This window comes from Quercus robur, chromosome 2 (assembly GCF_932294415.1).
Source record: "Quercus robur chromosome 2, dhQueRobu3.1, whole genome shotgun sequence".
Classification (NCBI taxonomy): domain Eukaryota; kingdom Viridiplantae; phylum Streptophyta; class Magnoliopsida; order Fagales; family Fagaceae; genus Quercus; species Quercus robur.
In genome coordinates this window covers 73173291-73199002 of record NC_065535.1, presented here as the reverse complement: position 1 = coordinate 73199002, position 25712 = coordinate 73173291, and the positions used below count along the sequence as shown (strand labels likewise).

Here is a 25712-nt window from a genome sequence, read left to right as displayed (position 1 = left end):
AGATCCAATCAAACTTCAAATAGGACAGAGTTGCACATTATTATTGCTAGAGGTTGCTGAAGAGAGGACTTAAAAGTGCATGAAGCCTTAAAAACTAGTGGCCCTTTATTAAAGAGGATGAAGCCTAGCTATTGCACGAGAAACTACTTTCAAAGTCTAAGTACAAGTCTTCCTTTGATTTTTCTACCGAAAGTAGTTCAACTGTGCTCCCAAGTTTGCTTTAATTTCCTAGGGGAAAATGCTTATAGAACATTCAGGTCGGTCTTCCCACAATTTAAAGGCTGAAAATGAAACCTATTTTAGATAGAGAGATTTTGCCCATAGGCTGAAGATGAAATTGTGCTACTCTTAGGGATTTTGATCCCAAATTGAGCCTCTAGTATTTTTACGTTATGCTGATGTGGCAATCTAACTGTTCATTTGAGAACCATTTATTTATCTTTTTATTGAAAATTTTTTGTCGAAAGTGTGTTAAAGTATACTGATATCTTAATTTTTTTTTTTAAAAGTGAGAAAAAGCAGAAAAAAAGTAAGGTTTTAAAAAGCTATATATAAAAGCTAAAAGCCAATGCAAAACTCATCAAGATATGAATTTATGTGACAAGAGAATTATATTTTATTTTGGCTGCTAGTTATATCAACATTTTCCATCAATCACCTAATGGTAGAAATCGTTTTGACATAATATCAAAAGGTTAAGAACCAAATTGACATATTTAAGAGTTTAGGGACTAAATTGACACATAGCATAAAAGTTGAGGACCAAATAAGTAATTTACCCCGAATTGTAATTAGTAAACATAACTCAAAAATTAATAACAATTATAGTAATAAATAGATGTAAAACCATAATTTGTTATAAGTAATGCATTTTTTTCTTTATTTGAAATAGAAATCCTCATCTAGTCTAATATGTGTGCGTAAAGTTCCATTTTAGAGATTTGAACTCCGACTTTTACTCCTTCACTTTACTATAACTTATACTTGTGGAAGAACCATCATGCCAAAGGTACACAATGATATAAGTAATGTATTCCAATATGATGAGAGTAGTTTTTTGTTTAAGTAACATCAATCAGATTTGTTATCACGTTTTTTTGTAACATAGTTTTGATGTAAGCATCAATCTATGAGGAATGGTTGGGGTTAAGATGATTAAATGTTGTCACTAAGAGCATTTGCATTAAAATGCAAGAAAAAAAAAATTTCTCAATTTTTCACATCTAAGACTCAAAATCACCCACATCAATCAAGCTAAAAATGTGTAAATTTGAAAAATTGCTATAATAACCATATTAATTTACACTAACACTATTCATTTTTCATCTTTTTTTTTTTTACATATCCTGATGATAAAAGAAGAAAATAGATGATGGTTGTTATATGCGATGAAAGAGAAACAATTAAAAAATCAAGAAAAATTAATATTTTAATAAAATTGTAGTATAAAATAGATAATCTGATGTGAGCTGTTTTGAAAAGTGAATATATGAATAAAGAATAAAGACTAGGTTGAAACTATCTTTAAAAAAGAAGGAAAAAAAAAGTCTAGTAATATCACCAACTCCAAGTAAGAGAATGAAAATAATGATTCATTATAAAGAAAAAGACTAATGTCAACATATCTTATTGGATTCATGCAACCAATAAATGGAATAGACTAAGTTTAATAGTCTAACTATAACATGAGAAACTATACTTTTCAAAGTCTAAGTAAAAGTCTTCCTTTGATTTTTCAACCTAAAGTAGTTCAACCTTGCTCCCAGGTTTGCTATAATTTCCTAGGGGAAAATGCTTATAGAACATTCAGGTCGGTCTTGCCACAATTTGAAGGCAAAAGAAGAAACTTATTTTCCAGAGAGAGAGAGGGAGAGAGAGAGAGAGATTTTTTACCTATAGGCTGAGGATGAAATTGTGCTACTGATAGGGATTTTGATCCCAAATTGAGCCTCACCTGCTTGCCTGAGGTTCACTTATAATTTTTTATTTTTTATTTTTATTTTTTAGTTATGCTAATGTGGCAATCTAGGGGTCAATTTATGTGACAAGAAAATAATATTTTATTTTAACTGTTAACCACATCAACATTTTCTATCAATTATCTAATGGTAGAAATCATGTTAAAGGTGCGTAACAGTGTAAGTAATGTATTCTAATGTGATGAAAGTAGTTTATTGTTTAAGTAACATCAATCGGGATTGTTATCACATCTTTTTATAACACAGTTGTGATGTAAGCATCAATCTATGAGGAATGTTTGGGGTTAAGAAGATTAAATCTTGTCACTAAGAGCTTTTGCATTAAAAATGCAAAATAAAAATAAAATCCTCAATTTTACACAACCAAGACTCAAAATCACTCACATAGTTGAGCTAAAGGTAGGCAAATTTGCAAAATTGTTATAATAAGGATGTAAAAAATAATGATTCATTATAAATTATTTTTATAAAACGGTGGCATTCTATATTAATATCACCATAACAGGCGTACTTTTTTGATAACAGGCGTACTGCTTAAGTTGAACGAAGCCGTACGTGTGCTCTAAATTAAAATCCTGCTTCTGCTTCTTGTCGACATGTAGGTCAACCAAACAGCTTTTTCTCGTCAAGTCGTTAGAGCGAGGCAACCAGGGAAGGGTCCTTCAAATACAGGTTTTAAGCGGAACTGAAGGAATTCTATAGTTATACTAAAGAATAATAAAATCTCTCTTTCCACTGGACCTTTCTTGATTCTAAGACTCTGTTTTACTTTACAGACAATGTGTATAAGCTGGGTTGTTCTTCTTTACCTTGTTCTTTTTCTAACACCTTCTTGTCCAGCCCTAGTCACAGCCTTGCCAGCTCCCAGTTATCTGACTCCAAACGCTTCTACTTCATGGACTAACAGTCTTTCCGCCCCTGATTCTGTGAAATTCGACGATGGATCGTTTGCGAGAATCATACTTGTAAGTGGATCCTCCGATGAAGTTTACGGTGCTTGTGGTTGTGGCTTCTACTGTGAACAAACATCGTGCAACACTCATCTCTTTGCCATTTTCTCTCTTTCTTACCAATCTGACCAAATTTCGAAATCTGATAGTCCAAAAGTATTGTGGTCTGCTAACCCAAGCATTAATGCAACGACTTTGCAGCTTACTTCAAAAAAAGGTTTGGTGTTAAAAGATGCTAATGGAGTTACAGTGTGGTCAACAAACATTGGCAGCAAATCTGTGACTGGCCTAAACTTAACCGACATGTGCAACCTCCAGCTCTTGGATGACAAGAGTGCAACAATTTGGCAGTCTTATGATCACCCAGTTAACACGCTGTTTGTTGGGCAAAAATTGGTGGCAGGGCAGCAACTCACTAGTCTAGGAGGATTGTTTTCGCTCCATGTCACCAGGCAAGGGTTTTTTGCTTATATCAATTCTATTCCCCCCCAACGCTATTATACTTTAGCAGTAAATAATATCCGTTATGTTCAATTCCTGAAGGATAGATTATATATATTCAGTGATGTAAGTTCAAGTTTGGTTATTCCATCAACAAACTTCTCAAATCGGTATATGAGACTAGGGGCTGACAATGGACACTTGAAAGTGTTTGATATATATTGGGGGGAGGTATATGATGTTTTCAAAACTAATATTACATCCTGTGGTTTCCCTAGAGTTTGCGGCAATTATGGTATTTGTACGGACGGTCAGTGTACTTGTCCTAGACCTATAAATGCAACAAGATATTTTCAGCCCATCGAAGAAAGCCAACCTGACCGTGGCTGCTCCCTGATTACTCCCTTGTCTTGTGATGCTTCCAAAAACCACATTCTTTTGGAGCTCCACAACATCACATACTTTCCCTTTACTCAAAACCCCCCAAGTATAAATCCCAACCTCCAACATGTAAATTTAGATAGTTGTAAACAGGCTTGCTTAAAAAATTGTTCATGCAAAGCTGCTTTTTATAATTCGAGTAAAGGTTTAGGGAATTGCTATTTACTCTCCCAAATTTTTTCACTGATGTCCATTGATCAAGATAATACTCACCTTAAAGTATACATTAAGGTCCAAAATGTCCAAAATGTCTCAAGTTCATATCTTCCTAGACAACAAAAAAACCATAAAAAGGACAAGCAAATAATAGTGGGATCTAGCCTTGGATCTTTCCTTGTTATTTTTCTTTTAATTGGAATCTTTGCTTTACTATTTTGGAAGAAGAAAAATGCAAATGAAACTGAGGAGTATTATTTAGATCATGTACCAGGGTTGCCCACAAGATATTCTTATGATGATTTGCAAGCAATAACAGAAAATTTCAATAAGGAGCTCGGTGGGGGAGGATTTGGCACAGTTTTCGAAGGAACTCTACCAGACGGCACAAAAGTTGCAGTAAAGCGTCTTGATGGTTTCAGTCAAATCAAGAAATCATTTTTGGCAGAGGTTGAGACAATTGGCAGCATCCATCATATCAATTTGGTGAGACTAATTGGATTTTGTGCTGAGAAAAATCATAGACTTCTTGTTTATGAGTACATGTCTAATGGGTCTCTAGATAGATGGGTATTTCACAAAAATCCTAAGATGTTGCTTGATTGGCAGCATAGAAAGAAGATCATCGTTGAAATTGCAAGGGGACTAACTTATTTGCATGAGGGTTGCAGGCAGAAGATAGTTCACTTGGATATAAAACCACATAATATCCTCTTAGACGAGAATTTTAATGCAAAAGTCTCTGATTTTGGGTTGTCTAAACTAGTTAACCATGACCAAAGCCAAGTTGTGACAACCATGAGAGGGACTCCTGGTTATATGGCTCCAGAATGGTTGAGTTCAGTGATTACAGAAAAAGTAGATGTATATAGTTTTGGAGTAGTGCTCTTGGAGATTTTGTGTGGAAGGAGAAATTTGGATCGCTCTCAGCCAGAGGAAGAAATGCATCTACTTGATCTTTTCAGGAAAAATATTGAGGAGGATCGATTGTTCAATTTGGTTGATAAGTACAGTGAAGATATGCAATTACATGGAGCTGAAGTTGTGAATATGATGAGGGTTGCAATATGGTGTTTGCAAAATGATTTCACAAGGAGACCTTCCATGTCCATAGTGGTTAAGGTCTTAGAGGGTGCTGTGAATATTGAATCTGACCTAGATTATTTCTTCTCAAATCCATCTTTACCGAACATGAGAGGTGGAGTTGAAAACCAAGAAGTGCATATTGTTGCTGCTACTCCATTATTGCCTTCAGTTCTATCAGGACCACGGTGACTTTTCATTGTACTATCTTTATTGCTTGATTAATGAGGTAATTTTCATAATTTTAATAAATTCTATCATCCAATAACTAATATTAGTAGTTTGAATTTGATGGGGGGTTTGAATCTTGGTCATTCTTGTGGCCATTTATTGGTACTACCATGGCTCCTCTGTTAGTAATATACATTTTTTTATTAATATTGTTGTTGTCTCTATATATGTGCATTTTCGTGAGAAAGAAAGAATTATATACTTCCAAGATAAAGAGCATCACCAAGGAATATGACAACCTTAGCAGCTGCAGTGGCTATTGACAATGGCTTGAGAGAGAACTATATTCCTCTCAAATGGGTAATGGTTAATGCACTCACTATACCCAGTTTATTTTTTGAACTGAAATGTGGGTATGACGTGCAAATTATTATTGCCTTTCCCCATAGAAGTGCATAAAACACAATTGATATTATTAGCTCCAACAACACTGCAACATTAGGAAGAAAAAAGAGACAAGTGAACTATTAAGAACCAAATAAAATCCAGCCATGGAAAATAGCATCAGCTTCTTTGAATGTATTTTAATATTCAACTCCCAAAGGTGGGAAAATTAATGTCCGTGTGTGAGGGAGAGAATACTATACCTCCCAATATAGAGAGCATCACCAAGGAATATGACACCTATAGCAGCTGTTGTGGCAATTGACAGTGGCCTGAAGATTGATATGCAGAGGTCCCTTCAAGTGTAGAAAATGTTGCCGAAGGCTGAAGCAAATCCCTGATCAGAAGTTACCAATAGCCTTCTTTGTCATGGTAGTCCATTAATTAGTTTCATACCAAGGATACAATGGCCATTAATGCTATATCAGCCCTTAGTCTCCAACCACTTAAGTTCATGTCTAGCATTAAAGATACTGGTTCAGATACAACTGTAGCACACAAGTTGCATACGAACACCACAATTAGCTGTGATGGCTATATTCTCATAACTTGAGTTTGTAAATTGCTATGAACAAGTAGAAGGTACTCGACAGCAAGTAGAAGGCCACCTATGACCCAATTCAACAGTGATGAGCTTAGAGAAAAATGAACTGAAAGGGATGGTGATTGAGACTTGGTCTATATATATGATTGCAGGGCCTTCATAGAGAACCACTGTCATTGCACCAATAGATACTACAGTGCCCATGATTTTAGCCTGAGTACCTATTACTTGAGCTTCTTATTAAATGAAGTTTTTTTATCCAATAATCACTCACCATATCAATAATTTATTGATAAAATAGTTTGTATTTCTAACATTATTCTTATAATATTAAAATGAAATGGAAAAGAACAAAATAAATATATTCTTTTTTTTTTCTATTAAAGAAAGAAAAAGAAAAAAGAAATACATTCCTGTGAAAACTATCACTTTCTCTCATCCTTCCAATGACACCCTTGCAATTTAATCAAAACCCCAAACCTTCTTTCCACCCTAAACCAAAAATAAAAAATCGGCCTTAGGCCAGCCTGTCAGCAACCCAATCATATCTCAAAACAAACCCTTCGTTAACCACAGTCAACTAACCCAAGTTAAAAAAAAAAAAAAATCCGGATATAAAATCCAAAGCCTCTCATCTTTGATCTTCCTTTTTCTTTTGATAATCTCTGTGAGTTAAGCTCTTTATTTTTGTATCTGTGAAAATGAGAGAGTGCATTTCAATGAAAATCTAAAGTTAAGTTATTATAAAGTATTCTACAAATAGAATTGGATCAAAATGTAATTATAATACAAGAATGCATTATTATAATTGGAATGTGAAACAAAGTTGTAAAATGAAGGCAAGAAGTGGTTAGAGATAGATTACCCTTTGGCAAGATGCCAGCCCCCAGACAAATTGGGCACATCAATTAGAGAAAGATTACCCTTTGTGCACTCTACTGCAACCACACAGCTGAAAATAGCAGAACACCCTTGTAACAACAGTTGTCTGCCATATCTCTCTCTCTCTCTCTCTCTCTCTCTCTCTCAATGATTGCTATTACGCCTATGTAGGATCACTATTAGTTGGCTTATAGTCTATGGAGGCAAAAGGATCTCTTTATGAATAAATAAATATAATACAAGTCAACAACCACACCTTAGTCCTAAGATTTGGTTGGGATGGACTAAGATTCTTGACAAATTAGTCAATTTTTACCGAGTGTTATTTTTTTTTTTTCTTGATATGTATATTTCCTTTATCGCTTTTGCTTGTGGTAAAAGGTCACATGTGACACATTTTGACTAGTTGGTTAGAGTCGGTTTGTTTGATTAATAAAATTTACTTAGAATTTGGGGTTTCTGTTTTTGTAAAATAAAGTAATTTTAGGATCACAAATTATTCTACATTTTTTTTGTCACAACTCTGATTTGATAGACCATGGATGATTAACTATCACTTACGAATGGACCGACCATTATTTCTTCATCAAATCTACTTTACTACATTATAGTTGTGGTAAGAAATTGTGAAAAATTTTGTGGTACTAGATTTTTTCTATGAAGTATTACTTTTTCCTCGTGGAACTTACACACCATTGAAAATGCATATCTAAAGATGAAATTGTAAAAGCAATGAGATAATTTTGTGGATTTTTTCTATGAAGTATTACTTTTTCCTTGTGGAACTTACACACCATTGAAAATGCATATCTAAAGATGAAATTGTAAAAGCAATGAGATAATTTTGTGGATTTTGGGGTTTGCTAAGGGTGAAGCAAGAAATTCTAGTGAGGAGGGCTGATGTAGAAAAAAAAAATCCATTTATTATTAACAAACTATCAAGAAATGAAAAGAGACAAAATAACGATTTTTAATACATTGGAATGCAATTATTTATATATAAAAAAAAAAAAAAAAAAAAAAAAAAAAACTTGAAATTCTTCTAAATCTCAAAATTTATCTTGTGAACTTTACTAAATGTTGTAGTAATACTAATTATTATTGCTAAGTAAAACACGAAAATAAAACATCTAAAGTTAAAATAATAAAAAAATCATGTGAGAACAAATCACAAGTAGACAAACAAAAAGATGCTAAACTAAAATACTAATTTATTAGTAACATTCTTGCTAAGATTAATTATTATTTGTATAATATCGTAACAATGCTCTTTTATCTCTCTTTGAGATATATATAAAACCAACCCATCTAAACAAAACCCAAAGCATATAACCCAACGGAGAAAAAGATGAAACTTACTCTTCACAGGACCCAACCCATTTGGGCTTTTTTTGGTTTTAAGGGGCAAGATCTTGTGGTGGGGGGCCTAGTTTAATTTTTGTTTGGTCCAAATTCAAATTTCAAGCATAATATACAGTCTTTTTTTTTTTTTCCCCCATTGGGTCGGCCGGGGGGGCCATTAGCGCCCCAAGCCCAAACCTGGATCCGTCTGTACTTCTAGTTTATATAGCAAGTAGCCAGTTCATATAATTTTTTGGGTTGTACACTTGCACTGTTTGGAAGAGATAGGGTCCAGCCACATTCATCTTTGGTTTTCCAGTGTATAACGTTTTTTTTATTATAATTTTTTATTTATTTAACATAAATCTTTCAATTCGAGTCGGGTGTAATTATTTCTGATCATGGGTCATGCATATTTTTTTTTTTTTTTTTTTTTTTTTTTTTAGAATGATCATGCATATTTCTTAAACCATGATACTGCAGTACATGGACTGCTACAAGTTTAAACATTACCTATACGGATTGGTGGAAATAAGTTCAATTCTAATCCAAAATTTGGAAAATGTCATTTTTAAAGTTATAGCTTCAAGAAAATAATGTCACTTTCTTCTATGCAAGAGTGGGGTCTTTTGGGGTGTTAGGGTTTGCTGAAGATGGGGTTCCATGGGTGGAATTAAAGCAAAAATTATAACTTGATTAACTTCTCAACTACTGTACACAGCAGTCTTTGACTGCACATAACTCAAAGGTTAAAAAAATAAAAATAAAAAGTTTATTATTTCTCTCTCTTACCTTTTCCTCGCGCTTTCTTCTCTGACTTTTTCCTTTTTCTTTCTTTCTCTGTTCTGTTTGTTTGACTGTCTCCTCCTATCTTCACCTCTTTTATTTTTTTCTTTTTTCCTTTTTTATTGCTTCACCTCTCTCTCCCTTTCTCTATTTCTTCTTCACCATTCAGTGCACAACAATCTTTAACTGTATACTGTAGCTCAAAGATTAAAAAAATAAAAAATAAAAATAAAAAGTTTATTATTTCTCTCTCTTACTTTTCCCTCTCTCTTTCTTCTCCCACTTTTTCTTTTTTCTTTCTTTCTCTGTTCTGTTTGTCTGACTGTCTCCTCCTATCTTCACCTCTTTTGTTTTATTCTTTTTTCTTTCTTCTTTATTGCTACACCTCTCTTTCTCCCTTTCTTTTTGTTCTTCTTCACCGTTCTTTCTTCTCTGTGATTGTGGTTTTTGTGAGTTTGGCCGGGGGTTTGGTGGGGTGATTGATTTTGGGTGTGGGTTTTTTGGATTTTGGATATGGTGATTCATCGGATTTTGGCCGTGGGTTTGTGTCATTGATTGGATTGTGTGGTGGTTTTTGGCAGTGGGTTGTGCATGGTGGCAGTCGGCTGTTGGTTGTGTTGTGGAAAAGATAAGTTGAAATAAATAAAATGATTTTTTGTGACGTGAAAAAAGTTAAAAATTTGCCTCTACTAACGAGGTTGCTCTTACGGAGTATAAAAATTTAAAAACAATTGCAATACCTAATGCTCTTGGATGACAAGAGTGCAAAAGTTAATGCAAAATAACTAAGAACATTTGCATCAGAAACTGCAAAATAAAAAAATTCGTCATTTTTACACGTCTAAGTCTTAAAATCACTCGCATCAGTTCAATTAAAGATGTATAAATTTGCAAAATTTTTATGTAATCGTGTAAATTTTCACTAACACTATTTATTTTGCATTTAGTTTATTTATTTATTTATTTACATATCATGAGAATGAAAGAAGAGAGTCGATTGTGGTTGTTGTATGTAATGAAAGAGAAATAATTAAAATAATTTTAAAAAAAGTTAATCAAATTTTTGTATAAAATAGATAATTTAATGTGAGGTGTGTTATAAAATGAGTATATAAAATAGAAAAAGAATGTTCCTATATTAAAATAGACAAAAAAATTTTTTTTTTGCACAAGTTAATGTAAATGCTCTAGTTCCAAAACACAATAAATGAATAAAGATGAAAGAGTAGATTGAAACTATCTCTAAAAAAAAATTAATAATATAAAAAATAAAAATAAATTAAAGGAAAAGACTAGTAATACTAATAAATTAAAAGGAGTCTCAAACTTAAGCTACGTTTGGATTCGGCTGAAACTGAAACGTGCGTCTGCGTTTTTCCTTTTTTTTTTTTTTTATCACGCGTTTTTGAGATTGCGGCTACTGTTCATGTACTGTTCAATGAAGAGTAGTCGCAAAGTTGGACTTTTCAAACTTTTTTCAACCAATCAGTGCACATTGTGTACTGTTCACGGACCCACAAATTTCACTTTTCAGCAACTTTTTCATTAAAAATGGGTCTCACGGTACTATTTACACATTTAAAAATTATTTTGCTACAGTTTTTTTTCAGTTTTCAGTTTTCAGCTGTATCCAAACGAACTCTTAGTAGTTAATATAATACAAGTAGGGATGACAATGGAACGAGGCAGGGCTGGAGGATGGGATCTTCGTCCCCGCCCCACATGGTTGTTGCCCTTCCCCATCCCCACCCCGCCCCGGGTACAGGGCATACTACCTTACCCCATCCCCGCCCCTTAAGGCCCTGCGGGGACCGGACCCGCCCGGCCCCACCCCACCTCTAATACAATTTTATATATATAAATAAATTTTTTGCTACAATAATATAAATCACAACAAAGCAAAATGTTTTAAAATCCAAGCATTTAAATAAACCAAGTACTTAAATAGTCTAATACGTAACAACATAATTCAAAATTTCTTATAACAAAATAAACATTATCTTTGCTTGAACAAAATCATCAAGGTTAAGTGACCTGCCTTTTTTTTCCTTTCAACTGTGCTCCTTTAATAGTTACAAACAAAAATACTAATTTTAGATAGAAAAAAAGAACCCAAAAAAAAAAAAAATTAAGAAAGACTAAAACAAAAGGAATGAGATGAACCTAAAAAGTAAAAAGCAACAAGCAACATCTTGAACTTGGAGACTTGGAGTGGAGTTTGGCTTAAAATTGAAAAATGTGTATAGGCTATAGAGAAGGGAGAAGGGTCAATGGCAATAGCAGTAGGTTTAGAATAAAAAATATTTTATCTAATGTCTTGTGTTTCACTTTAAATATTAGTGATTTAAGGTTTACTAAATTTACAATTATAATTCTTATTAGTGCGGGGCGGGGATAAAAATACTAAACCCATCCCCGCCCCACCACCTTTGCGGGGCGGGGAAAACCCGTGCGGGGTGGGGAAAACCCATGCAGGGTGGGGTGGGGGGAGCAGGTCAAAGCAGGGCGGAGAAAAATTGCCATCCCTAAATACAAGCCTCATCACATGCGCTTTGCACATGTGATGAGGTTTTTTTTTTTTTTTTTTTGGGTCTAGTGTCATCATTTCCATTTTTTTTTTTCTAAATCTATACTATCTATAAGAGGATTCTCCTCTTTGAACTGGACTTTTATGTGTTTCAAAAATACTCTTATTAATGAAGGATTACTTTTCTTAGAAATATGGTTATAAATGTCAAATAACAAATTTTATTTTGAATTCAAAAAGAGAACTTCAAAATTTTTAATTTTTTTTTCATCATGTTTATCTTTTTATTCCTTAAAATTTAGTCTTTTTTATTCCTTTTTCATCCAAATAAAAGTAAAAGTTAAAGTAAAACACCCCCAATTTTAAAAATAAAAATCTAAGAAAACTCCTAAAATTTAACCTTCTTTCCCTTCACTTTCATCTTATTTTTCTTACCCAAACTTTTTTCTATATCACTACACCACTTTCAAACACATGTTCAAAAAATAAATTACAGTTTCTGCTTATCTCTAAAGTTTATCATTTTCATTTGTTTGAAAAATAAAAATATATATTTCCAAATTATAATAGATGCAAATTATTAACTTTTACCAAGAAAATAGAAGAACCTTTGAGCATGCGCAATGTACATGCTTAAAGGCTAGTTTTGGATAAGTTTGTTTTGAAGACATTGATTAGTAAGAGAGTATCCTATTTTGTAGATATTTTAAGTGGAGTTGGAGATATATTTTTGCCAAGTAGTCCTCAAGTTTTTTCGTTATTAACCGTAAGGTTTAGGAGTATTTACAATTACCTGTTTTTTATTCTTATTCAATGTGAAATTTTACTCATATTTGTATTTCCAACCATTACATTAATAATAATATGAAAATTAACTCATGACACCTGTTCTTTCACAATATTTGAAAATTATCCCATATATCCACACCTTTTAAGTTCAAACTTCAAATCAAATTCATCGACCAAACCGATTAAAATTTCTCACAGCATTTTAGCACAAAGCAATGGGTCCAAATTTTAAACTTAAAAATATTATTAAAAAAAACTAATTATGACTTATTTTTTACGCAACACCAAAACTCTAATTCTTCCATTCATCCAAAGATCTGTTTTCCTTCAATCTCTTGATTCTTTTATAGTTTCAAAATATGAGTTTTTACTTTTTACTGCAAACTCAAATTTTATAATTAATTAATTACAACAAATGAGAAATAAATTTGAATTCTAATTTTTTTTTTTTTTAACAATTAATCAAGGTAATGAGGCGGTATACAACTTTCTTGGTATATTGTTATATTTTTAATACTTTTGCATTCATTTATTTTGAGTAATTGATGAACTATATGTTTAAACTTTAATTACTTGGATTAAAATCTTTAATTGATTATTATTAGATATAAATTGATTATTTTTGTTTCTTTATTATATAATTGTTTCTTTATTTTAATTAATATCAACTAATATTTTCCTGATCAATTTTGCTTTCAATCATGTTTTTTAATCTTATTTTTCTTAACCAAAATTCGGGCCCTGCCACTGAGTAAGGGCCTTTTCATTGAAGAGTCTTATTTTCTCCCCTATCTTACAAGTCGTCCATGAGATGTGCGGCTCTTTGCTGAAAGTAAAAGCAGATAAATGGGGAAAGTAAAAGGAAAAAGAAAGAATGCAAAAAAAAAAAAAAAAAAAAAAAAAAAAAAAAAAAAAGAAGGAAAAAAGAAAAAAGTTGAAGGGACACGATAGACAATACAACATTAACAAAAGCAACTTCAAGATTGATTGAATCTCATATCGTTGTGCCAATGCCTTGGTCAAATGTGGATGCAACTAGATTGTTGATTTTCTAGTATATTCTGTTCCACCATTTAAAGTTGTTTTGTATCTAAACCTCCTGGATGCCTCTGTTGTTAACTCTGATGATTAATAGTAGTATTTTCATTTTCTATAAATAAAAACAACTTTAAGAATGCTCTCAGTGGTGTGGTAGCTTGTGACCTCTACAGCATATTACTTTTTGAGGACTCAAGCAAACTATCTAAGTAAGAGAATGAAAATAATGATTCATTATAAATCTATATCTATATATTACTAAAAGCTGAAGCATAACGTTTAATGCTGTTACTCTTACGTTGCGCCACATCAACTATCATGTCATTCTTTTTTTTTTTAAATATAATTTGTCCTATAACTTTAAAATGGTTTTTACAATTTTCAGCCCTATAAATGCAGCCCACTACTTATTTATTTTATTCCACTATTACCCTATAATAAATCTGTATAATTAATCCAACCCACCTCTTATTTATTTAGTTTCACTATCAAGCTCAACCCAAACCCTTTTTAGTTCAGTTTTAGGGTTTTGTGTGAGCCTTTTCAGCTTAAAGGAAAAAAAAAAAAATGTTGAAGCCTTTAACATTTTTTTTTCCAATTTTCCTATAATTGTTTTTAACATTTATTTGTTTAATATTTACACTTCTCCAACCTTTCTCTCTCCCTTGCCATTTCATCTCCCCACTGCTTCTTCAATCTTTCTCCCTCCCTTACCTTTTCATCTCCCCACTACCCTCTATATTAATATCATTCTTCTTCTTTCCTTTCATCTTCCTTTATTTTTGTCTCTTCTTATTCACATCCTCTTCCTATAAATTTGTCACTATCTCTTCTATTCTATGCATAATTTTCCCTGACCAAAAAAAAAAAAAAAAAAGTGGTTCCCTCTCTCTCTCTCTCTCTAAATTTTTTAGTGGATTTTTTTTTTCTTACATCTCTACTTTATGTTGATAATTTTTTATATTTTTTAAAACTCTATTTTGGGTTAATGCGATTTAGTTTTGTTTTTAAAATTGTTGTTGTTGTTCTTTTTATTTTTTATTCTCTTTGATTATTAAATGTTATCTTATTGCGTTCTAAATAATTAAATATAGCATATAAAAATATAATATATTCTATTATATAGCATGATTTGGATAATTTGGTATTTATTCAGTTACATAGCATGATTTTTTATATTGCTCAATTTAGATGTTAAACTATGAGACTTTACTAATTTTTGTTTATTTTCTAATCCTTTGTGGTGGGCAAAGTACTCTTAATAGTTGTATTAGAAGTACTCTATAATGCCATTTATTTAAAGAAAAGCAAAAGTTAGCCAAATGAAAATAATGGATAGGTGAAAAATTTTAACTTTTGCAATTTTATCTTAATTATTATTATTTTATAACAATGCATTTATAGAAATTTAATTCTTAGATTTTGCTAATAATTGTTTATTTGATAATATGTTTTGGGTGGCTGAAATTATAATTTCTACAAAGAAAATAACCTTAATAGATTATCAAACACAAAATTTTATCCTAATATTGGTTCAATTAATAATTGTTAAGTTTTATTAATTTTTTTTAGTTTACTTTTTTTTGGTGTTTTGGATTATTCATATATTACGTTTATGATTGTTCCTATAATAAATAAAAATATAATTACGAAATGTATTACTCATTATCAGATTAGTTTAAATTGTAAAAAATAATAATAATAATAAAACGACTATAAAAATAATTATCACGCACAATACGCGGATTCACGGCTAGTTAATTTTATAAAAGGGTAGCGTTATATTAATATCAGGCGTACTGCTTTATTAGTTAATTAGGATCCTTCCTGTAAAGCACCTGCTGCTTGTGGACTTGTAGGTCAACCAGGGAAGGATCCATGAAATTACATAAACTATTCTCGTCCACTCGCTAAAGTCGTTGGAGTCAACCAGTCATCCATAAGTTTATCAGTTACAGGTTTCAGGCGGAGCTGAACTGAAGGAATTCTTTAGATATACTAAAGAATAATAAATCTCTCTTTCCTTTTCCTGTTGCCCACTGGGCCTCTCTTGATTCTAGATTGTGTTTTACAGACAATGGGCATGAGTAGCTGGGCTTCCTGCGCTGTTCTTCTTTACCTTGTTCTTTTTCTAACACCTTCTTGTCCAATCCTATTCCTAGTCACAGCACTGCCTGGCAATTATCTTGCTGCAGACGCTTCTACTTCCTGGACCAACAGTCTTTCTGCTCCTGATTCTGTGAAATTCGATGATGGATCATTTGCGAGAATCATACTTTTAAATTATTTCGGTGCTTGTGGTTGTGGCTTCATCTGTAATCAAACGTGCAACAGTCATCTCTTTGCCATTTTCTCTCTTACTTACGACTCTCTCAATATTTCGAAATCTGAAGGTCCAAAAGTAGTATGGTCTGCTAACCCAGAGAATCCTGTTAGCATTAATGCGACTTTGCAGCTTACTTCAGAAAAAGGATTGGTGTTAAAAGATGCTAATGGAACTACAGTGTGGTCCACAAACATCTTCAGCAAATCTGTGGCTGCCCTAAACTTCACCGACATGTGCAACCTCCAGCTCTTGGATGACAAGAATGCAACAGTTTGGCAGTCTTTTGATCACCCAACTGACACGCTGGTTGTTGGGCAAAAATTGGTGCCAGGACAGCAACTCACTAGTCAAGGAGGATTGTTTTCGCTCTACGTCACCAGGCAAGGGTTATTTTCTTATATCAATTCTAATCCTCCCCAACGCTATTTTACTTTAACTATCGAGAATACCAGTAATATTCAATTTTTGGAGGACAGTTTATCTGTCTCCAGCGATGGAGCAATAAGCGCTATTCTTATTCCTTCAACAAAACTCATCTCAAATCGTTATATGAGATTAGGGGCTGACAATGGACACTTGAAAGTGTATGATTTGTTTTGGCAGGAAGTACAAGATTTTTCCTCTAGATTTACTGATTACTGTGCTTTCCCTACAGTTTGCGGAAATTATAGTATTTGTAGAAACGGCCAGTGTGGTTGTCCTAGACCTATAAATGCAACAAGCTATTTTCAGCCCATCGAAGAAATGCAACCTGAGCATGGCTGCTCCCTGATTACTCCCTTGTCTTGTGCAGCTTCCAAAACTCACATTCTTTTAGAGCTCCATAACATCACATACTTTCTCTTTACTAAAGATCCCCCAACTATAGATCCAGATTACCAACATATAAGTTTAGATAGCTGTAAAAACGCTTGCTTAACAGATTGTTCGTGTAAAGCTGCTTTTTATAATTCGGGCAAACGTGTAGGGAATTGCTATTTACTACCCCAAATTTTTTCATTAATGGCCATTGATCAAGATAATAGTACTGACCTTAAAGTTTATATTAAGGTCCAAAATGTCTCAAGTTCAGAACCTCCTCGACAACAAACAAACCATAAAAAGAAGAAACAAATAATAGTGGGATCTAGCCTCGGATCTTTGCTTATTATGTTTCTTTTAATTGGAATCTTTACTTTACTGTTTTGGAAAAAGGAAAATGTAGAGGAAAATGTAGATGAAGCTGAGGAGTATTTATTGGATCATATTCCAGGGATGCCCACAAGATACTCTTATGATGATTTGCAAGCAATAACAGAAAATTTCAATAAGGAGATCGGTGGGGGAGGATTTGGCACAGTTTTTGAAGGGACTCTACCTGATGGCACAAAAGTTGCAGTGAAGCGTCTTAATGGTTTTAGTCAAATCAAGAAATCATTTTTGGCAGAAGTTGAAACAATTGGTAGCATCCATCATATTAATTTGGTAAGACTAATTGGATTTTGTGCTGAGAAATATCATAGGCTTCTTGTTTATGAGTACATGTCTAATGGGTCTTTAGATAGATGGATATTTCACAAAAATCCTGAGATGTTGCTTGATTGGAAACTTAGAAAGAAGATCATCATTGAAATTGCAAGGGGACTATCTTATTTGCATGAAGAGTGCAGGCAAAAGATAGTTCACTTGGATATAAAACCACATAACATCCTCTTAGATGAGAATTTTAATGCAAAAGTCTCTGATTTTGGGTTGTCTAAACTAGTTGACCATGACCAAAGCCAAGTTGTGACAAACATGAGAGGGACTCCTGGCTATATGGCTCCAGAATGGTTGAGTTCAATGATTACAGAAAAGGTAGATGTCTATAGCTTTGGAGTAGTACTCTTGGAGATTTTGTGTGGAAGGAGAAATTTAGATCGCTCTCAGCCAGAGGAAGAAATGCATCTACTTGATCTTTTCAAGAAAAATATTGTGGAGGATCGGTTGCTGGATTTGGTTGATAAGTACAGTGAAGATATGCAATTACATGGAGGTGAAGTTGTGAATACAATGAGAGTTGCAGCATGGTGTTTGCAAAACGATTTCACAAGGAGGCCTTCCATGTCTATGGTGGTTAAGGTCTTAGAGGGTGCTGTAAATGTTGAATCTGACCTAGATTATTTCTTCTCCAATCAATCTTTACCAAACATGAGAGCTGGAGTTGAAAACCAGGAAGTGCACATTGATGCGGCTTCTTCATTATTGCCTTCAATTCTATCAGGACCTCGATAACTTTTCACTGTACCATAATGAGGTAATTTGCATAGTTTTGATAAATTCTTTCATCCAATAACTAATATTAGTAGTTCGAATTTGATGGGGGTTTGAATCTTGGTCATTCCAGTGGCCATTTATTGGTACTAGCATGGCTCCTCTGTTAGTAATATACATTTCTTTATTTAATATTGTTGTTGTCCTTTAGTGTTTATTCTATAGGTGACACTAAAATTTCAGTTTGAGCTGTAGACTATTTGTCGGATTGTTGTGTTTCTTCCAAAGGACCCGTGCATAATGTATAAGTTTGTACATAAGCTGCTGCCTTGCTGAGATGATATAAATATATATATATATATATATATATCAACAAACAGCTTTGTTGCAGAGCTGTGGGGGCTTAGGGATGGGCTTATGCTTTGCTGTAATATGAACATACCTTGCCTTATTGTTGAGCTAGATGCAAAAGCAGTTGTGGATGTGTTTAAAAACCCAGATTATGAAAACCATGTAATATCTCCTATCTTGGATGATTGCAGGCAGATGGCGGCAACATTTCAGCAAATCCAGTTTAATCACTGCTACCGGCAAGCTAACAGGTGTGCTGATATGCTCGCTAGAATGGGTGCCAAACAGGAGTTACATTTTCTTATGTTTAATAGTCCGCCTGTGGAGGTTCTTTCTGCTTTTGAGGATGACTGTACTGGAGTGTATTTTAACAGGCTGTGTCCTGAACTTGATGTAGTGTTTTAGTTTTTTGATGCATTGTTTTTTAACCAAAAAATATATATATATATATATATATATTCCTCTATCTAGTTCAAACTGTCCTGGTTTAAATCACATGAGAATGGTTTGGATCCCGTACCTTCAAATATATAGTTCTCCAACAAAGGGGTCTTATCATCAAATGAGGATCCCAAAGATCCCAAGCTACCATAGCAATAGGCTTCTCTCAATTCTTCTTTAGCTTTTGCCCATGTGACAGATTAAAATCAAATTGAAAATATCATTGCTCCAATAACGCTGCAACATTAGGAAGAAAAGGACACTGAATTGTGAAAAATATATGCAAGGCAATTAACACATGTAGTAGCTGATTTTTTCTTCTTGATATAGTACTCTGATAATTGTTCTACTCTGGAGGAAAAGGGAATCTGTGTCTCTATATTTGTGCATTTTTGCGAGAAAGAGAGAATTATATACTCCTAAGATAAAGAGCATCACCAAGGAATACGACACCCTTAGCAACTGCAGTGGCTATTAATAATGGCTTGAGAGAGAAATATATACATCTCAGAAGGGTAATTGTTAATGCACACATTGTACAATTTATTTTTGAACTGAAATGTGTGTATGACGTGCAAAATATTATTGTCTTTCCCCATAGAACTGCATAAAACACAATTGATATTATTATAGCTCCAACAACAATGCAACGTTAGGAAGAAAAAAAAATGACAAGTAAACTATTAAGAACCAAATATAATCCAGTCATGGAAAATAGCATCTGCTTCTTTGAATTTATTTTAATATACAACTCCCAAAGGTGGGAAAATTAATGTCCGTGTGTGAGGGAGAGAATACTATACCGCCCAAGATAGAGAGCATCACCAATGAATATGACACCTATAGCAGCTGTTGTGGCAATTGACAGTGGCCTGAAGATTGACATGCAGAGGTCCCTTCAAGTGCAGGATTCAAGTGTAGACAATGTTGCTGAAGGCTGAAGCAAATCCCTGATCAGAGAGAATTCCTCTGGTCAGAAGTTACCAATAGCCTTCTTTGTCACAGTAGTCCATTAGTTTCATACCGAGGATACAATGGCCATTAATGCTATATCAGCCCTTAGTCTCCAACCACTTAAGTTCATGTCTAGCATTAAAGATACTGGTTCAGATATAACTGTCACAAACAAGTTGCATACGAACACCACAATTAGCTCTGATGGCAATATTCTCATAACTTGAATCTGTAAAATGCTATGAACAGGTAGAAGGTACTCTCAACAGCAAGTAGAAGGCCACCTATGGCCCAAATCAATAGTGATGAGCTTAGAGAAAAATGAACTGAAAGGGATGGTGATTGAGATGTGATCTATATGATTGCAGGGCCTTCATAGAGAACCACTGCCATTGCACCAATATTGATACTACAGTGCCCATGATTTTAGCCTGAGTACTTTAGCTTCTTAAAGAAAGATTTTCCATCCTTTTTGAAGCACCCTTATAATATTAAAAGGAGAAGGAATGTAAAACAGCCCAGATAAACAAACAAATAATATTCTACTCCTAATGACTTTCATAAGTAGAAGGTGTTGTCCATAAGAATCATTGAAATAACCAATGATTTAACAATTCTTGTCCACCAACTACATGGCTAGAAATAAGAGACATAAATAATGGTGCACTTGCAGTAAATACAAGCAATCAAATATAATAAGTAAAAGTAAGAAAAAAATTATGTAAAGACATAAACAGAAACAAAAGTAAAAGTCTAATGAACAATAAGAAAGAATGAAAGAAACCTGATAATTAGAGCAAGTATGAAAGTGAAAGCCAGTGTGAGGTTGCTGATGGCTGAAGCAAGAGCGGTGAACTATATTTTATGCCTTTATAGCCACACACCTGAGTTACAGACCTGCCTTCCCACACATAACCAATCAATATTAGAAAAATACTCTCTTCTTACCTCAAAAAAGAAAAGAAAAATACACATCTTTTGTTTTAACCCATTTTCATTTCCTACAAATGAAAGCTAAAAAAAGAATAGCTTCTTGTGTATAATTTTCTTTCCCAAGTACTCTCAGGAGGATAATTCTACAGAGGACAGACAACTTGAATGTTGGAAGATCTGTAGTTCTAAATATATAATATAAAAAATCAGTAAGAAATTTTTTTTAAGAGCAAGTATTTTTCATTGGTTTATCAAAAACTTTGTGTACAGTATAGAGAATCAAATTAAGAGACAGACCGGTGAAAGATCATGAAGGCCAAGGGAAGAAGAACAAGAGTGGATAAGGCATAGTAACTCGACCCTTTCAAACTTGCTTCTTTGAACAAGATGTTTAAGACAACCTTTGTCCACTCTACTAAAACCATGGCTGAAAACGGCAGAACATCCTTGTAACAACTGTTCTATGCCATCTCTCTCTCTCTCTCTCTCACTGATTTCTATTATATCTATGCAGCATTATTGGTTTTGCTTCTTGGTCTATAGAGGAAAAAGGATCTATCAACGAATAGAGAAATATATATATATATATATATATAGAACAGAATTATATATGATCAAAATTGATTAGTCTATTGAAAATTCCTAACCCATCCCAGAATCTTGGGGCTATATAGCATATATATTAAAACCATTCATTCATATTAATATCTCTCAGTAATGCCATCATTGATTTTGCTTGTGGAAAAGGTCAGATGGTTACACATATTGACTGGTTGGCTGGAATCATCAAGTTTAGTTTGTTTTGTTTTCCCCTGGTGGTAAATCAATAAAACTGAAACCACTAAGAATTTTGATATTTCTGCTTTTGCAAAATATTGCTTTTTTCTCATTAAACTTTGGACAGTGAGATCATTTAGAGATTATCCACCCTTGGAAATGGAGATCTGCAAATGAAAATGTAAAAGCAATGTTTATATATGACAGTAGAGACTGATAAGAATTTTGTAGGTTTTTTTTTAATGAATTTTGTAGATTTTGGGGTTTGCTATATAGAGTTCGGGTGTATATAGTGAGTAGCTTGTTCATATGATTTCCCAGGTTGTAGCTGTTGGAAAAGTGTCCAGCCTCATGTACTTTTGTTGTAGATGTATTCACCTTTGATTTTTCAGTGTATTCTGAATTTCTTTTTTGAAATAAAAACCCTTCAATTCGAGCCATGTGTAATTATTTTTGAGCGAGGCCAACAAACTCAATTTCAATCATGCTTAATTCTCAAACCATGATACTGTAGTACATGGACTGCTACCTAAACATTACTTAGTGCTGGATTGGTGGAAGTAGTCAACAGAACTGGTGGTTCATGATGGTTCATTTGTATTCAGTTACAACTTACAAGCCTTTTCAACTTTCACCAGATTGATTGGCAAATAGGAATAAGTTTAATTCTACTTCAAAATTAGGATAATGTCATTTTCAAAGTTATAGTTTCAATCTAGCACAATATGCATGTAATTTATGCTATTTGACCAATATGCAGAGGGTAAAAAAGGGAAAAGCAAAAAACGCCGAAGGATAAACTATAACATTGAAAGTTGTAACTATACACAAAGAAGCTGCATTGGCGAATAAGCCACTACTTTTTTGGTTTATTAACTTTAAATATCAGAACATATCATAGATATTTAATCCCTCTAGGAAAAATTTACCCCATGAAGTTTCTGATCCCATGCTTCCTCTCATGTACCATGCCTAAATTGTACAATAATTGGCAATAATATTTTAGTTATGCGGAGTTAGCCTTTATCATCTCCCTGTCGATTGTCATTCCATGGATGGTGGAAGTAGTGCAACGCCATAGGCCAAAAGCAAAAAGTACTCACTGTTGGTTGTACCGTACTGGTTGGTTGGATATTTAACATTTGTGCTTGCATGTGTATGGATATTCTTATAAAACTTTCTTGTATCTTTGCATTATGTGTTTTGCAAAAGTGGGGTCTTTTGGGTGGATGATTCCAAGCAATGAACGCTGTCACCAACAATTACTTTCTCCTTGGCTTGCCCCCACATCACAGTATAAAATCCAAAGACAATTACAATAGAACCAATCAAACTGCAAAGATGACAAAGTTGCACATTATTAATGCTCAGTTGATATAATTTAAGAACATGAACATCATTGCGTCAAAAAGAAATATTGTCATTAGCAGGAATATGATTGGGATGACAAGAAGTCAAGAAGGTTTAATATCTTTATATTTGAAGATGAATGAACTAGATTAAAATTTACCTGCCAAGATGAGGAATTTCACCAAGGAATATGATTGCCATGATAACCGCAATGGCAGTGCCTAGTGGCTTGAACAGGGCCACATAAACAGGCCCCTTCTTTTGCAAACACCAAGCTAAAACACTATTACGGATGACGCTCCCACTAATTGCCTGAATTGAAGTTAATCATTGTTCAATAAAAAAGTGAGATGTTTCCAAAACCCAATTTGTAAAATTTCTTATGCTTTCATATGAATCATAGTAGAAAATAGAAAGAAAAAAATGGGCAAACTTGTTACAAAGTACATATAGCTGGAAAGGACTTGTCATACCCCATAGATAACAGCAATCACTCGAATCCTGGGTTGCAGTGCCCAAGAACTTACATTTCTTTCTGCAATTAAAGAGATAACTGCACATTGGATGGTCCCAAAGAAGCAGGAGAAAAAGACTAGGGTCATTTTTCTGGGTACTCTTTAACAATTGCTGCCTGGAATAGCAATCAAGATCAGTACTTTTTTAACTACTCATCTTCCCATCTTACTTTTCAACTACAATGAAGAACTGCAAGATGGTCTGTCATAGTCCACCAAAAAAAAAAAAAAAAAAAACTTGAAAATTTGGGATGGTAAGCTGTTAAATTTGGAGGTACATTAATATTACCTGAAAAATGTTCCATGTTGCAGAAGACAGACAAGTGATTGTAAGGAGAAGGCCTCCAAGAACCCAGTTTGACATTTGTGCGAGATTTTGCTGAAGAGAGGTCTTAAAAGAGGATGAAGCCTCAAAAACTGGTGGCCCCTTATAGAAAGTCACTATGAATGCTCCTGATATTGATACTATGGTGCCTATAATTTTAGCCTGACTGCTTGTACTTCTCAGAGCTAGTTCTTCCATCCTAGAAATTAGTAATACACGATAGATTAAAGGGGAAGGGAAAAATTATAAAACATACACAGACAGCAGCAAATAACCATGGTAGCCAGAAACCCAAAACTAACCAATAAAGCCAAAGTTCAAATCCTATTGTCAGAAAAAGAAAAAAAAAATTATTAAGAAATTATATTAATACAACTGACAACATATATTTGGGGATCATTGTCAATACTATGATACACTAAATGTATAAAAAAAATTATAAAAAAGAAAAAGAAAAAAAAAAAACAACATTATGTTTAATCTATAAATCACATGGATCATGATGCCCAGCAAACATATACAATGAGCCCAATGATTATGAAGTACAAAACATTTTCTTGGAAACTTATGACAAATAGAAATGTATAACATGGATGTGCTAATATAAGTTAACTTCATACCAACCCTCATATTCAGTGAAACATAAGATACTAAATAGTCCAACAGAACAAACAACTTCTACGGCAGACATTGCTCCCCACCCAAAATAAATTAAATTAATAATCCCCCTACTTCCATAATTTTAAATACCATTATTGTCTTATCCTATTTTCTTACCTGAAAATGACAGCAAGCAAGAATGTAAAACCTGGAATAAGGTTTCCCATAGCCATTGCAAGAGTTGGAGAGCTGTATTTGATACCTGCAATAGCACAAATCTGCTCCAAACAAATCCTGCAATATAAAGGTTTTTTTTTTTTTTTTTGGGTGATAATATGCTGTTCAAAATAATTGTCACTTAAGTCTATAAAATTATCCAAATCCCAAAAAGTAATCCAAAAAAGTAAGCTTTAAATAGAATGTGCTACCCAAGGAGTCCAAGGAGGAAGAACTTTAAGAGGAGGGAGAAAGTGAGAGGAGGTCCCCTGCTTCTGCAAATAAACAAGAAAAAAGCAGTTTTTGGTGGGCATAATTCACATGAGAAATTTAGTGTTTGATGAACTCAAAGAATTAAGAGAAGAAAAGGAACCTGTAGCGGTGGAAGATGTAATACAGGGAAAGGATGAAGGTGCCAAGAGCATTGTAGTAAACAACAAAAGAAAAGTTGCTCATCCCACTTGTCATAGCTGCTTTGCTTAGTGTCACCATGCCCACGTTGCAAACCTCTACCATAACCAGTGCTGCAAAGGGCAGTACTCCATCCTTGTAATAATTTACATCCATCTCTCTCTCTCTCTCTCTCTCTCTCTCTCTCTCTCTCTCTCTCTCAAATGCTTTCACCAAAAGTATTTCTCTTCAGTGAGAGACAGACCCCAGGCAATCAATATATCTTTGTCCGAATGGACAAAGGCATCAATTATGTAATGATTCTCATTATCATCCATATTTAAAATAATGCTTGTTTATTACTCGAAGAAGCAGATTATGGGTTTAAAATTAGTGGGAACAGTAATAAACTAATAAATAGAAGGATTAACAAAGATTTTGACGAGATTTTCTCCTCTTCAACTTGATAAATTGTACTACACAACTGTAATTTCATTGACAATCCAAAACTTACGTCACATCAAATGACACACTCTACCTAACCTTATTGGACACACGTGACAAATCAGATCCAGATGTAAAATATTCAACATTCTCATATCATTTCATATTTAAATTGATCTGTTTTCTTCAAAACTGTCAATGATATACAATTTCTGTACAAATTTAAGCTTTAATTCCCCTCTTGAAGCTCAAAAAAACAATCTTGGTGGACCTCACTATAACTGCA

At 33.5% G+C, this 25712-nt stretch overlaps 3 protein-coding genes across 7 annotated transcripts in view; 2 read left to right on the top strand and 1 right to left on the bottom strand.

Annotated features, from left to right (window-relative positions):
* Positions 1 to 25712, bottom strand: part of LOC126714942 (WAT1-related protein At5g40230-like) — a 91257-nt gene that overhangs the window by 38336 nt on the left and 27209 nt on the right. The window lies entirely within an intron of this gene.
* LOC126714939 (G-type lectin S-receptor-like serine/threonine-protein kinase SD2-5) lies at positions 3240 to 5445 on the top strand. Its single transcript, XM_050415361.1, has 2 exons — positions 3240 to 3381; positions 4242 to 5445. The coding sequence occupies exons 1-2, from the start codon at positions 3372 to 3374 to the stop codon at positions 5240 to 5242; spliced, it is 1011 nt and encodes a 336-aa protein (XP_050271318.1). The 5' UTR covers positions 3240 to 3371; the 3' UTR covers positions 5243 to 5445.
* The window catches only part of LOC126714927 (G-type lectin S-receptor-like serine/threonine-protein kinase SD2-5), a 149960-nt gene continuing 139635 nt past the window's right edge, over positions 15388 to 25712 (top strand). For 3 of the 5 annotated variants that reach the window (XR_007651708.1, XM_050415343.1, XM_050415345.1), the window contains exon 1: positions 15388 to 17912. Coding sequence is in view for 4 of the 5 variants with exons in the window: in XM_050415343.1 (XP_050271300.1) it covers positions 15650 to 17912 (2263 nt within the window). In the remaining variant the exon portion in view is untranslated. Of the gene's footprint in view, positions 18174 to 18672; positions 18899 to 25712 lie in introns of those variants that run through there. The other 2 variants (XM_050415344.1, XM_050415346.1) reach the window with 2 other exon arrangements.